General features: G+C 42.6%; 1 protein-coding gene and 1 non-coding gene across 2 annotated transcripts in view; one reads left to right on the top strand and one right to left on the bottom strand.

The window, feature by feature from the left end:
• Positions 1-15,588, bottom strand: part of PTPRN2 (protein tyrosine phosphatase receptor type N2) — a 674,076-nt gene that overhangs the window by 37,562 nt on the left and 620,926 nt on the right. Inside the window, exons 18-19 of the mRNA XM_056857125.1 lie at positions 8,441-8,560; positions 4,177-4,343 (exon numbers count right to left, since the gene is read on the bottom strand). Of these exons, the coding sequence (XP_056713103.1) occupies positions 4,177-4,343; positions 8,441-8,560 (287 nt within the window). The remainder of the gene's footprint in view (positions 1-4,176; positions 4,344-8,440; positions 8,561-15,588) is intronic.
• TRNAA-CGC (transfer RNA alanine (anticodon CGC)) lies at positions 15,351-15,422 on the top strand. Its single transcript has one exon. It is a non-coding gene; the product is annotated as a tRNA-Ala (tRNA).

The raw sequence follows: 15,588 nt of genomic DNA, 5'->3' as shown, positions 1-15,588 counted from the left end.
TTATTTAACCCAAACCAAAGTGAGCCATCTTACTTCTGACCACCATAACTGTGGTCTGGCACTTAACTATTGGATGTAGACCTAACACTAATCATGGCTACCTTAAAACTGGCAGCAAGGGGGGAACGTCAATGAGAACAAAGAGGTGGATGTATGCATGAGACCTCTGAGCACTCCCAATTGCTAAACTGTGGCTTGTGACTGGGCAGTTTTAAACCTGCACCAAGCTGCTTGCGAATATTTTCCTTGTTACCATTACGCTTAAATAGCATCACCTGGTCTTACAAACAGGACTCTGGATAAAGAGGTCTCATTTTCCAGTTGGTAACCTGTTAACAATTGCTCTTGTCAACCCAATGTGGAAGCCAATTTACACTCCACGTGGCGCTACAGTTACATCAATGTGTGCTGTGTTAAACACATAAAGTGTGACTCTGAAGACAAATAAATACGCAACAGGGAGCTGCAGCAAGCTGCCGCTCTACACTGGGATCTGTCCCACTCTGTGCGTGTTGGTGGATTTGTGACTCCCCAACTCACTTCACATGTTTACAGCAACAAACAGCAGTCGAACACTGGTGTAACTGCAGGCAGATGTAAAGTGTTAATTGGGCAGCTGTGCTTCTTAAGGGGACTAGTTGGGGAGAGGAGGGCATTTTTTTGTTATATTTGCATTTCTAATATTTCGATATATTTATCTAAAACTGACATGGGGTAGTTATAAGGCAAGCAGTTTGCCATGTTATCCTGACTGCTGTTTTTATTGATGCCCATTAAGACACCTCAAACACCACATATTTCAGAAAGTGCAAGAAAACGACAAAGGGTTTCACAAGTGATTGTCGCGGAGAAATCGTTTTGGAACCTTGAGAAATACATAGCAGTGCTAGTTCATTCAAAGTTTAGCCCGAGGGCAAAAAAAAATCATAAGTAATGCTTCCAATTGTTTAATATACAAATAAAATGCATACATACAGTACATACACACACAGAGGAAGAATTAACTAGGAAAGAATGATTAGTAATACAAACCAACCCTTCGCTCGTTGAGCGAAAAAGAAATCACCATGCAAACCATCAGCAAGCATAGGTCAGAGGTCGTTAGAGGTTCAGAAAAGGGGTTTCCCACATTGTCCCTGCAGCAGAGTCACAGTTTCCAATGATCACTTTTGTGACTATGCAACTGGGCTTATATTACTAGCTGCAACATCACAAAAATGACACTGGCAACCGCTAATTAGCTGGCAAAATAAGAATTTGACCGTTTTTAAAGTGAGCAGTGTTAGTAAATGCCATTGCACACAGCAAGCAGTGATAGCATAATATATATTTTAAGCAAAGCCCTCATATGTGATGCTAATTATCTTTTAGCTTCGCGGTGTCTCTTTTAAGTGTAAATGTGCTCCCTCTAGGCTCAAGAAATATTTAATTACACATTATCAGTGCATGACTAACAAGCTAGTCCAGAGTTAAAGAGACTCGGTCTATTGTTCAAAAATAAAATCGCAACTCTAGAACCACAAAAACTGACCAGCGTTTTGAGGAGGAGGAGCAGTTTCACCTTTCAAGCGCTGCATTTTGCATGGCTATTTTTAAGCTTAAGGAGAGAAGAAAAAGTCTGTCTTCATTCACCAACTGATACCTGAGAGCACAATATTTCGAACCGACAAAAGCTTTTAATGCCCTAGGCTCCATTCATCTACTCAACACAATATCATCTGAAGCTCTGCCTGATACAGAGGCACAAAGGAAGTGTTCTGCTCGCAGTTTTCTAAGTCTTGCCAATTTAGCTTCAAGTTAGAATGCAACATTCCCATCAACAGACTCTGGGGCAAGGTAATTTGGGGAATCCAGGTTTTTTTCCCTTGGTTATAATAGAGGGTTGGTTGTGTATATTTGCAGCTTTATATGCATGTGAGTATATAAATATACACACATATACAAATATATATATTTGTATATTAAAAACATGTTGGATACACATAAAAACATGGACATTTAGAGGATGGGGGTCATACTGCATAGCATAGTGTAATTACCTCTGTGCTTATTATGCAGACTTTTGATAGTTTAATTTTTTTTAACTGTGAAGCATTAATCATCAGGATTGGCAAAGGCAGAGCATTTATTCCTTTTGCCAATGACCAAATATGTTGCTTCTGTACTACTACTGGAGATACGAAAATTAACAGAATCGAAAAAACTAACATCCCTTTTAAAAGCTTGCGTAAATAGGAAGGATAGTACACCAACCATCCCCCCAAAGAGATTAGATACGTAAAATTATTTTATAGAGTGTCTTTAAAAACAACAATAACCCCAGTCAATACCTTTTTGAATGAAAAGACCAAATGCCAGCTGTCCTTGAACTAACACATTGGTGGTCTGCCTCAGGCAGGAAGCACATCCATAGAATGACTTGTAGATTACACTGAAATTTATTTTAATTTTAGAATCAGCTGCATTCCAACCACTTTGTCCAGCCTTTAGTAATGCCAGCACTGAGATCTTCTACTCCCCATGGTATTTCACTACATATTCAATTCTGAACGAGACCACTGCATGTACCCACTGGCGGCTGTAGCAACGCTACTTATTCTGCACCTAAGCAACAGCTAAAGATAACCCAGTCGAAGCAAGCAAAGATGTACTTGGGAGGGGGAGAGGGAAGAGAATAGGCAATGGAACATGGCAAAAGATGGCAACCACCTCACTGCTGGTGCCGCAAAAAATGTAACCTGTGCATAAACCCGAAGACTGTGGGTAGGATCCTAATGTCCCATTCTACTAATTGCCAGGCCTTCCTCCGACATGAGGAAGATTTCTACAGTTCAGAAAGCACTGTTCCAACAGTGGAAGAAGCCCTCTTGTACCTCCACCGTTGGTGGAACAGAACTTTTGTATCCAACCCGGCATACTTATACAGGGTATATCCTTAAACAGAAACTGAAAGACTTTTTGGAGGTTCAGTTGCAAGCCATATACAGGTCCCCTTAATTGAAACGTGCGCGCCTTGATGAGAAATAAGTATCAAGGACGTATTTACAAAATGCTAGTTTTAACATTCTACGAGGCATTTTTAAATAATAATGAAATCACTTGGAAGAATTCTAGCATGATTACTGCAGACGGCACATTCCAGTCAACTGATGTGAACTGTTTCAATGAGCTGTTAGAGAACAGTTTAGCATATCCTCACATAAGAAAACTATGTACCTCAACGGTACAGGTAGATAGAATATATAGAGGACTACTAGGCCATCACCCTGAACTGTTTATTAAAGCACTATTTGATGTGAAGGGACTTTAGAGCGGGACAACAGAGTTAGTGCGAACCATGGGGAAACAACGAGAGTTGTCCTTACGAAGGATGCCAGGAAGCCGCTCCTGAGCTTTAGATAAGCACAGCCCCTGGGTCAACTCAACCCCTACTACGACTCTTGTCTACCTGTATCCTGGGGAAATGAAGGTATGTGGCATCCCAGCCCATGGGTGAGTACCTAGTAAGTACACAAACACACCACAAAATGCATCCCATGCAAGGAGCTCCTGCGACAGCTTCTCTGTCGCACGGCTGGACTTCACTCCAGCTACACTGACTTAGAGGAGGGCTCCGTGCGCACACGACATATGAAGGCGAATTCCTGCAGTAGCTCCAAATCAAGATCTAATATGCTTTGGTCACTATGCAGTGTCAGTACTTATCACCATGTACATAAACAAAACGACTGATTTAGATTCCAGGTGTGTCCATTAATGACAGCGTTACAAATTCAGCTTGCCATCATGTACATATATACAGAACCCTGAACGTTGGCCTGATGGCCTGTGGCTCCACTGTTACCATCTCTGCAGCAGCAGCCCGGCTCTCAAAGGATTCATTTGCTTGGGTCTGAGTTATAATACAGGGCTATATCCTGCATGGCGTTTTAAAACATGACAGCGCAGGCAGCTATCCAACCTGAATTTGGTGGGGACAGGCGTCATCTCCCAATAACATGATACCGTCATAGACCAAAGGAGAATCTACGAGGAGTTTGGTCTTGAGGAACAGTCCCAGACACAACGGCCTCATCAGCCAACACACAATTCAACAGTTTTAAAAGTGACACCCTGCTCTGGTATGTGGTTGCTCTCCTTGGAGATTATTTCCGCTATCAAGACTTCGTGCCGTACCTGCGAAAATCCAGGAGGGACCTTGTAGAACCAGGAACGTTCTGGTCATGCCAAGTAAGGAAATGGAATTGGGTCACGGTTCGAGTCTCGTTGGTTTGCAGGTTTTTCAAGTAAAAGCTTCGCACAAGGAAATCCTCACACCAGATGTGCTCGGAGACCAGGTTTACCTAAGCATTCCACAAAAGGTACAAACTGGAATGAAATACGGAACACAGAGCGAATACGGTATGAACTGTATATATCAGGTGTGGCTAAATTTACTGAAGAGCTGCATGCCGTAATCTTCAGAAGGGGCAGAGGTACAAGATACACAACCTGTAAAGACCGACTGTCACTGAAGACTGCCTAGTCAGAAGGGGTGAAACATTTTTCCTTTTGCTGATGGTTCTGGAATAGCTATAATTAAATCAGCCTGCGCTTAGCTAATCTAAGGCAGCCGCTGTTTGACAGGACAGCATTAGTCAGCGTAGCTGCCTTGGGCTAAAATAGGAAAGACGGGGTTAAAACATTTCAAATAAGCACTCAAATACATCAGTGCTTGGTCAATTACCCAGCACCTCCAAGTGATTACCTGAGTGACCCCCTCAAATGTGGTGGCCATTTTTTATTTGTAGGAAACTCTCACCACTGGTTTCACCACTGGATTCTCAGCACGTTTATCCTTTTATTGCAGTGAATGGTTGAGTAAAACAGATTTTAAACATAGCTTATGAGGTGGCCAAGCTGAAAGGATCGCTGCATCATTAGTGCTGGCTACCCAGGTTAAAAGCAGGTCCAGCCTTCCAGGTGCATGAAGCTGCCCTTTCTGTTTATCTTCTGCCTCCTCGAGTCCCAGTCCCATTTTTGTGGGCCTCTCTGCTCCAAGCCCTCTTGCTCCCATCCATCCATTCCATAAATCCAGTTCTGCCCTGATTCCTAGTGTGTGAGGTGGAATGGTTGTGTCAGGAGCAGACTGCCTGGTCTCTCAACATTTTGAGGGGGAGGGAGCACCCCTGAAGAAGTTGCAGTTGTGAAGGCTTGTAAACTGCAATTTTAAATGAAAGCGCTGCATACAGCTTGCGAGCCAAGATTTAGCCACTGTTGCAACAGATATGCTGTTGGTGGACAACCCACTGGGAACATCTCCTGTATAAACCATTCATTTCTATGTGGAAAACTGTGTCACAGGACCTGTTTTAGACTAAATTGCATATCACTGTGGAATGTATTATTTACAAGTTATAAAAGAATGGTAGTTTGGATTTATTTTCTCTGCTTGGAGAACAATAGCTTGGATGCTGCTCCTTTGTTCTGGCAGCATTGTGGGGGGGGGCAGCGCCCAATTATCAAGAGTGTTATTTTGCAGCACTGGGCACCCATAGAACACTCCCTCCCAACATGGAAGAAAGGGCCAGGATCCAAGTCAATATTCCTTATTGATCAAAATGGATTACTTGATGGATCGGGACCAGCCCTATTCAGCAAGCCTTTGCGAAAGCTGATCTTCAGCCTTTACTTAGTGATAACAGCTCCGCGGCCTGTTCTAGAAACCGATTAAATAACTCCAGTTGTTTTAAGCAAGTCTGGCACACTGGGTAGAACGACGGAGTTTGACATGTGGGAGATCTGACTCATCACCACCCAGTTAAAACACAACGCCAAAGGGTGCCCGCTTGCTCAAAAAGGTTGGGGATTCCTGTAATAAGACTATGAGGAAGTTATTTCTGCTATTCAGCCTGCTTACTTTTAATACAAACTGAAATTGAACATTATGGCCCTGATCCAGATTCTCACGCCTGGGCAAAGAAGTGCTTCTAGAGGTACAGATGTAGACAGTCTTCAGATAACAAACCTATAGGGAATGTATAGTATCCATGGTGTATGGTCACTGTGACCACCGCTGCTCTTTGAAGACCTCTAGCATGCAGACACTAATCAGCACCGCCAGTCTATATGGCATTCCCCCCCTGATGCAGAGAAGTTCTCTGTGAATTCCTAAGAATTTTTCTTCCAGCACACAGCAGATCTTATACTGTGTATGTTTGTGGGAGGGAGGAGCAGAGAGTTATATGTGGATTAGCTATTTGACTACGCATGCCCCTGCTCTACATGGAGAAAGGCAGCTGACGTGAGCAGGATGTACAGAGAACTAATATACCAACTGCTTCAAAGAAACACTGTCATTATTTATCTGTTATTCTGGGCATTGCGGCATAGTTCGCTGGATGTGTCTTGCAAAATAAAAATCAGACAAAACTTGACACAGCAACAAACTCCCAAGTGTGGGTGAGATTCATGGATGCTTTCAGCAGAACCGCTAGGTAAGTCACTCTTACAGCAAATCAGTGGTTGAACAGAGATGCAGTGACTAGTGACAGGAACTAGTGCAATGCTACAAATTGACAACAAACCAGTCCAAGACACCATTTCCAACCCAGTTGTACAGTCATTACTATTACACAGCAACTGTCATTAGCAGCAGCAGACTAGCAGCCTGATCTGAAGCTCGCCTGCTCAGAAGTAAGCCCTACTGCATTCACTTACCGTAATCACAGGTAAGCGTACATTGATTTACAGCCTAAGAAATGGCCAGTGACCAGGCTACCTTCAGGAACATCTTCTTCCATGTGAACCTATCTATAGACTGATCATTCTGGACAGGACTTACTCTGAATCTGGTCTTTGGTTCCAGCAGTGCCTTCTCAGAAGGGACATTACGGAACACATTCCTCAGGAAAGCTCATAGGGCAAGCTCTCTAACAGCTTTGGGATTGGGATAGATCACGATGGGTAGCCGTGTTAGCCTATCAATAGCAGTAGAAAAGAGCAAGAGTCCAGTAGCACCTTAAAGACTAACAAAATTTCTGGCAGGGTATGGGCTTTCGTGAGCCACAGCTCACTTCTTCAGTGAAAAGCCCATACCCTGCCAGAAATGTTAGTCTTTATGGTGCTATTGGACTCTTGCTCTTTTCTACAGCTTTTGGGATATTTGTATGTTTGTCCCTCCAAGCTTTTGAGAGGTTGACCAGTGACTAGTTGCTTGGGCCTCTGTGCTTGCATTTTGCATGCTGTCTTGTGCTTTGTTTATGGAGTTTTTGTTTTAGAATAATTACTGTGTTTTATTTATTGTTGCTTTTATTGTATTATAATCCACCCACGTGGAGCATTCCTCCCTGAATATATAAAATAGATGGCTGGTAGGAAGGTGAGACTGAACGGGATGATGGGACAGGGGACTCTTCAACACTAGTATGGTGTAGTGATTAAGAGTGGTGGTGTCTAATCTGGAAAACCAGGTTTGATCCCCCACTTCCACACGAGCGGCGGACTCTAAACTGGAGAACCGGGTTTGATTCTCCACTCCACATGAGCAGCGGACTCTAATCTGGAGAATCGGGTTTGATTCCCCATTCCTCCACATGAGTGGCGGACTCTGATCTGGAGAACCGGGTTTGATTCCCCATTCCTCCACACGAGCGGCAGACTCTAATCTGATGAACCGGGCTGGTTTCCCCACTCCTACACATGAAGCCAGCTGGGTGACCTTGGGCTAGTCACAGTTCCCTCTGACCTCTCTCAGTCCCACCTACCTCACAAGGGTAGTGGGGAGAGGAAGGGATGGAGATTGTAAGCTGGTTTGATTCTCTTTAAAAGGTAGAGAAAAGTCGGAGTATAAAAACCAACTCTTCTTCTATGTACTACTGGAATCGTAGTGGGCATGGACTCTGTACAGTTTGGTTTATTTCTGCTTTGGGCTTGCATTGGGCCAGCAGCAGAGCAACTTGCTTGCTGCCCAGAGAACGCGACCGCGGTTTGTCTCCTTGGGGCATCTTAACTACATAAGCCTATAGGTTTCGGTTGGAAAAAAAAGCTAAACAACAATTACTTTAACTACCAAAATGATAAGCAGGATTTTTTTAATAAGCAGTAGAAGCCACAGCTGCTGTTAAATATTTATAGGCACAATATTTTCTTATAATGTATAAATTTTAATTCTACCCATGTTTGTGTTTGAAACTCTTAGGGGGAAAAAACATTCTAATTTGCAAACCTCTCTGGCCATGTATATATTTAGAATCTGTACAGAACTGCAGCTAGCCACGCCATCAAGATATGCACAGAATTTTCAATGAAGCTGAAATGATTCAAGAGCCACAAGATTGCATTTTATGGTAGACCTCAGCTCAGTCTGCAGGTCAAATCCCATTAAGCAATATTTTGCTCGGTATGAAATCAATCCACACACTTACTGTCAGGTTTACAAGCAGATATTTTGTTTAAGTACCTCGTAGATATGGTAGAGGTTTGACCCTTCATCTGGCCAATAGTGGTAGCACTGTTTGACTCCGTTTTCAGCAAGGGGTGTCAGCATGACAATAACGACGCAGCCGTTTTCCCAGACCATCTGCAGACAAAGAAAGACACCGTGGCCACACTGTGACTGCCTAATTACGGCATGACATGTATAATTACTGCACTCAGACACACAATCGAAATTTATTCCATTCACAGGAAATGTATTTCATTTTCATTAGACATTTTTTTTCTCTGCAGCTGCTTTCCAAAGCTCTGAATAAACTGACATCATATTTTGCATGTTACATGAAATATTAAAGCATTTCCAAAGAATACATTCCAAATACTGCTTAAATAGCGTCTATGCTTTTCTTTAGAATTATCTTCGGCTCCCCCCCCCAATTTCATGCTCCCAATTTACAGAGGAAACAATGGATAATGCATTTTTAAAACAACAACAACAATCTGCTGCATCATTTTTGGTACGCAATCCAAATATGGAAGTGAGTAATTAACAAGATACCAATAAAATCTGTCACACTAAGTCAAATAGAAATGCCGCTTGCATGCTTAGTTTGGTGTCTTCTGGATCCTTGTCATGTTAGAAGAAAAGCAATTGAGTTGCGATTTTAACAGAATAGCCATACATTCAGATAAAAAACAAAACACCCAGGAGCTTAATTGGGATGTTTTATGTTTTAAATAACCCTGTACCCCAACCTGAACATTCTAGCAGGTCAGTAGGGCTGCTTATGAGCAAATTTACTCTACTGGTTTCAGGTTATGATGGATATATACTTTCGAAAAATTAAAATATGTGTCAGATATAAATATAACGTACTATCAAGACTACTACATTTACCAAAAATATACAGAACATAGGAGAATATGACAACTTTAACGGTGTTACCATTTAATAACTGAGCATGATCCCAGAGCAAGCAAGCAAGAATCAAAGTCATCCTCAATTAAAGGTCTGCTATATATTATTCACAGAAGCTGCAAAATCAGCTAGGATGGCATCTCTGTGTTGCAAACACAGCCTGTTGAGGAACAAAAACCCTCCTCTGAATTAATATGGGGCTGCATAATCACTAAAAGTCTTTATTATTATGGTGTACATTGATGCTATATTTGAATGCAACTTTCTTTGTCTTTTTATTAGCATATAAAATTACCCCATGAAAGGGAAACTGATCTTTCTGAAAAAAGGGTTACGCTTATTTCACAAAAATATTTATAAGCAACTGCATTGAGATGTAAATAGAGTAAACAGGGGGGGGGGAAGGAGCATTCGTATAAGCAGCACAGAGATGGTGCACTCAATTAAAGGCTTGCCCCCCCTTCGTGGTACGTGGGGGGGTAATTTCATTTGCTTTATTTATAAGACTATGAATTCTCTGTTTATATATATATATATACACACACACACACATAAAAACCATTTAATTTATTTAGACAAAGAAAAAAAAGGTGCACATGCTGTAATGACAAGACTTATTTCACATACTGTGCTCTCTTGAGATTTTCCAACATTTACGAAGGGGGAGAGTAAGATCTTTATTTCTTGATGCCCCAGTAAAGGTCTCCCAGGACTACTTTGTGCTCCCAAGTGATTTGCTGGTCCCTCTAAAAACACCGAGGGAAGACCCATTCTGAAGAGAAAATTGTACGTTTTTTTTTTTATTATTATTATTACAAAAAATCAATTTCCTGCTTCGTTCAGAGACCTCTGTCGGTGATCCCCGGCTCCCCACCCCCAAACCCAACTATATTAAAAGATACTACCAGTGCCATTAATTCACACACTTCACAGAGTTTAAACTGTGTTTCTTACTTTCAGGTATCTGCACTTCGCAAGCCCCTCTAACAAATCGTCCCTGGTAGTTGCGCCTCTATCATATAACAGTTTAATGTGCCTTTAGAAGGCACGGAAGCTAAATGAAGCCATTACGAAAATGAGGAGAAACACGGTTTTTATGAGTGTAATAAAAACACAATGATCTAGGTCATAAACTAATCATCGAGCAGTTGCTTGTGCCACCCAAGTGTAACATTATGAAAGCTCCCTCATTTGGAGGGAGGACGAGAAATCCTTACAGTCTGGCAAAGCCTCTTCATTGGCTTCAGAAACATTTCATTACAGAGGAGCCATCTCGGATCTCTGAAAATTACCTTTAAGCATAAATTCAAATGAAAGTTAATTTAAACAAACAATTTTAAAGTTACTCTAGGGTGCCATTCCCCCACCCCCACCCCAAGTCGTTTTATGAGGAGCGGGACACTCGAACTAGCAAGACAGTTGAATTCCAACAATGGAATTCTAGGATATTGTAGTCATATTTAACACTGATATCTACCATTTTTTTTCTTTTTGTCAAGACTGTTATTCCCCACTCACACTGTTATTTTGTTTGTGCACCATGATGCTCTTTCTGGCAATACAAAGTGCTCAATACAAAGAGTCAAGGGTGTTGGATCTGGGAGACCCGAGTTCGAATCCCCACTTGTGCCAGGGAAGTTCACCTCGGGCCATCCACCCTCTCTCAGCCTAACCTAATTTACAGGGTTGTTGTGAGAATAAAATGAAGGAGAGGAGAACGATGTAAGCCGCTTTGAACCTCCGCTGGGTAGTAAGGCAGGATACAAATTAATTAAAGAAGTCACTTATTAATGAACCAGATCTTGTTTATTAAATTTATCAGTCACTTCACGGCAATGCTCTGAGCATTTTACAATGCAAATTCTATGAAGCAGGCATACACACAGAGGATTGTGTTCCTTCAAAGTAGCGACTTCACATTGGCTCATGGCAAGGTCAGTCTTTCTCAATGCCTCCATTTTCTAAAGGAGGGTATGCTCATCACAACAGAGAACAAATTGGGCTATCGCCAGCCAGGCAGAGTAGCCATTGCAAATTAGGAAAAGATGGTAGCAACTGGAGACAATACAGAGACTATATTCTACTCAACAACTACATTCAACCTCCTTTGCTTCCTTCTCCCACAAGTTTCTGCCACGCTATTCCCTATGGATAGAAAACCTTCCCCTCTCCAGCGTGGTGTAGTGGTTAAGAGCAGTGGACTCTGATCTGGAGAAATGGGCTTCATTCCCCACTCCTCCACATGAGCGGAGGAGGCCAATCTGGTGAACCGGGTTGGTTTCCCCACTCCTACACATGAAGCCAGCTGGGTGACCTTGGGCTAGTCACCTGTTTCTCAGCCCCACCTACCTCACAGGGTATCTGTTGTGGGGAGGGGAAGGGAAGGTGATTGTAAGCCGGTTTGATTCTTCTTTAAGTGGTGGAGAAAGTCGGCATATAAAAACTAACTCTTCTTCTTATCAAGTCACCTCAATCTGCTGTTTTTTAGGGCAAGTCCAAAATTGCTGGCTAGCATGATCTGCCACATGACTGGGTAAGGGCCATAGCTCAGTGGTAGAGCATCTGCTTGGCATGCAGAAGATCCCAGGTTCAACCCCTGGAATCTCCAGTTAAAAGGACTAGGAAAGCAGGTGATGTGAAAGACCTCTGCCTGAGACCCTGGAGAGCCACTGCCGATCTGAGCAGGCAATACTGACTTTGATGGACCAAGGGTCTGATTCAGTACACAGCAGCTTCGTGTATGTTCATGCGTATACTACCTCTAGAAGGATCATTTATTCGAAAGTACACCAAAATCTTTCTGTGCGCAAAGCAAGCAATTAATGGAGAACTCAGATGAGGGGGATTCTTTCAAACAAGCAATTTCCTCATGCCTCCTGGACTAAATCACCTCAGAGTAAACTTCATGAGAGAATTTACAAATTTACTTCGTTTAAAACTTGAAGTGTCACTGGACAGTCTATAAATTCTAGATGTTGTTTTCTACAAGCAGAACTGCAAAGGTTTCCAATAATTGCGAGACAGAGCGCTACAAATTTCTGCACCTTATGCTCCCTTGATACATATATTTTATATGCTGTGATCTGAAAGAAAGGGGGAGGGGGGTTGAAATCAGAAAACAAATTATGTAATAAATAAAAGGAAGTGTATTATTTGGACTGAAACCTTCATATGTTACAGAATGTAGGACTGCTAGCATATGCGGACACTGAACTCTTTAACAACATATTAGTATCAAATACATTATAGCATGATAAACTGTTGCCAAAATTATTCATATTTAAACAACGTCTTTTCAAAGATATGTTTATATATGTTTACAGTGTACGTAGGAATTGTTCTCTAATGACTGACTTAGGTACTGTGTTTCTTGCTATATATTTTGGGTGAATAAAACCTTGTTTTAAAAAGCACTTCACTCTTTAAAAACACAACAACAGTGCTTTACAGGAGCTTTTAAAGTGCTCCTCCAAATTTAAAGTGCTCCTCCTCCTAGAAAAACTGAAAAAAGTCAGAAAGGGGGAGCAGCTCCCCACTATTTTATTCCAGTTTTTTTTCACATTTCTAATCCTCATGCACTGATTCTGTTCCTCCCCAGAACTTCCCTCAGGTCTAAAGACCGCATCTCCACAAGATCACCAAGCAGCAGGAGACATCACAGTCCTTCTAGGGCAGTGGTTCCCAAACTTTTTCGGGCCACCGTCCCCACGGTTCCATAAACTCTTCCCCAGTGCCTCCTGCCCTGCCCTGGCATAGAGGGCTTCAACACCAGCGCAGCGCCTTCCGGGCCTCCTAAGGGCTTTTGCCATCAATAGTTTACATAGGGGTAAAACCACAATGTCCTGCCTGCAAATATATGCAATTCTCACTGCTGTGTATTCTGTAAATACTCTGGGCATTTTATGTACTTTATTTATACCCCGCCTTTCTCATTGAGACTCAAGGCAGATTACATAATATGAAACAGTGCAGTCAGTCAGCATATATCAACCAGCGAGCGGTGCAACAGGAGTAGGATGAATGATTAATGAATTCGAAAACAATGCGAGCGCTGAACTATCTGCCGTGGGCAGGCTGAAGGGAAGCACTCTGTAGTGTAAATGTCTTCTGTCGACTGCAAAGATAAGGTACCTCCAGCGTTGGGGGTCAGATAGCTATAAGAAAATATGTGCCTTTGAGAACTATTAAAGTGACCTATATTCCCCTGGATAAGAAGGGTAGGAATATAGGCATGGAAATCATTCTGTGCTTGTTTGGTAATATGAGCCCATTTGTTCCCCACATGTGTAGAATTGGTCATTTACTACCTTCTTCCTTAGTGAAGGCAAAATAGAAAGAGTGAGTTTATTTATGTATCCAAAATATTTATATCCTGCCTGCCTTCCTTGGACTCAAGGTGGCTAACAATGCAACAACAAGCTGCAAGGACATGGGAGTCCATTAACAGACAAAACAGACACAGATTTAAAGACAGAGAGCTAATTCTGCCGAAACCGTTCCTTCTCCTCCAAATGCCCTCTGGAACAGAACTGCTGTTGCACACCTTCCTAAATGGAGCCAGTGAAAATGTCCTCTGCGCCCACTCTAATAGGTCATTACTTCCTTCCTTGGCTGTCAAAATCAACACAGTCTTGATTGAAGACTTCCACTGAAGGGAAGGTCCTGTAGTCTTTTGCCAGTTGTTTGGATCAAACTATATGTGAAACAGGTGGGTGAGGCTGATTTTCAGATACAGCAGCCAACGGTGTTGTCAGTTCCCATTTTCTTGTGATCCAGTGGACAGTACTGGGTCATATTCATATTCATAAAATTTATTGCGGTCTTTAACCAGTATAAAGGACAGTACTAGGTCTGAGTAGTACTGAGCACCGGGGAGCAGCTATGGCTCAGTGGTAGAGCTTCTGCTTGACATGCAGAAGGTCCCAGGTTCAATCCCTGGCATCTCCAGTTAAAGGGTCTAGGCAGGTAGGTGATGTGAAAGACCTCAGCCTGAGACCCTGGAGAGCCGCTGCCGGTCTGAGTAGACAATACTGACTTTGATGGACCAAAGGTCTAATTCAGTATAAGACAGCTTGATGAGTATAGGATATATCTCTAATCTGATGATACAATAATCTCAGTGAGTATGATCAGGAGTAGTAGGACAGGCTGTGATCTGAACATTGGAGCTTGCATCCCGTCCCAGTGGAAAATTGGGGTGAGTTTCCCTGTTACAGTAGATGGAGGTTGAGCCGATGGTTGTTCCATTAGCTTCACTAATACCAGAAGTTCCTTTGCCATTTTAGTAGGGGCATCCTGCGTTTGCCATGTGGACTAATGGTGAGTACCAGAAAGCTGGGACTCCAGTTCAGTAAGGTCTTCTGTCATCACAATCAAGACTGTGTTGATTTTGACAGCCAAGGAGGGAAGTAAGTCAACTTCAGTGTCAGGGATGAATAAGAAGGGAGAACCACAGCTTTGTAAGAAAATGCTCATTTCCAAAGCCAGGTTCATCGTCTAGAGGATGGGCCTATTCTGATGGGTTTGTTTAGTGAGGTTTTTTTATTATGTTGGCAAGTCTCAACAAGGTTTCTTCATCTAAACATAGCAGGCAGAAATCATGACAGTTCATGGTGGGTAATTCCCACCCACACAGGATGAACAACATTTAAAAGTTGTCTGCAGCTCCACAGGCATGCAGAATACCAAAATGAAAGGATCTGAGAAGAATGGAAAATACCCTTTCTGCACAAAAATAAGGATAGTTAGATTATTAAGTTTGCTTTGAGAGAGAAAGTTCTTCACAAAGCACCCACTACAACAACTGATAAAGAACTGGGGGGGGGGGGTACTGCTTTACCCACTCCGGGCATGTGCAGTCAAACTCTGCTGCACAGGCAGGCAGAGCCAGCACCAAAACACCAATTGAGGTTCTGTACATCGCAGAAGCTCCCAATTGTGGGATGTGCAGAGACCACAGTTTAGATGAGGAGCCCGGGTAGCTCAGTTGGTAGAGCATCAGACTTTTAAAAGGGGAGGGGCTGTGGCTCAGTGGTAGAGCCTCTGCTTCGCATGCAGAAGGTCCCAGGTTCAATCCCTGGCATCTCCAGTTAAAGGGACTAGGCAAGTAGGTGATGTGAAAGACCTCTGCCTGAGACCCTGGAGAGCTGCTGCTGGTCTTAGACAATACTGACTTGATGGACCAAGGGTCTGATTCAGTCCAGGACGTCAACGCTTTTCGTAAAACCAATGCACCACTGACTCTCCACATTTGC

The sequence above is a fragment of the Euleptes europaea genome, chromosome 11 (assembly GCF_029931775.1).
Source record: "Euleptes europaea isolate rEulEur1 chromosome 11, rEulEur1.hap1, whole genome shotgun sequence".
Classification (NCBI taxonomy): domain Eukaryota; kingdom Metazoa; phylum Chordata; class Lepidosauria; order Squamata; family Sphaerodactylidae; genus Euleptes; species Euleptes europaea.
Note: the sequence above shows the minus strand (reverse complement) of the source record. Positions and strands in the feature narration are given on the sequence as shown.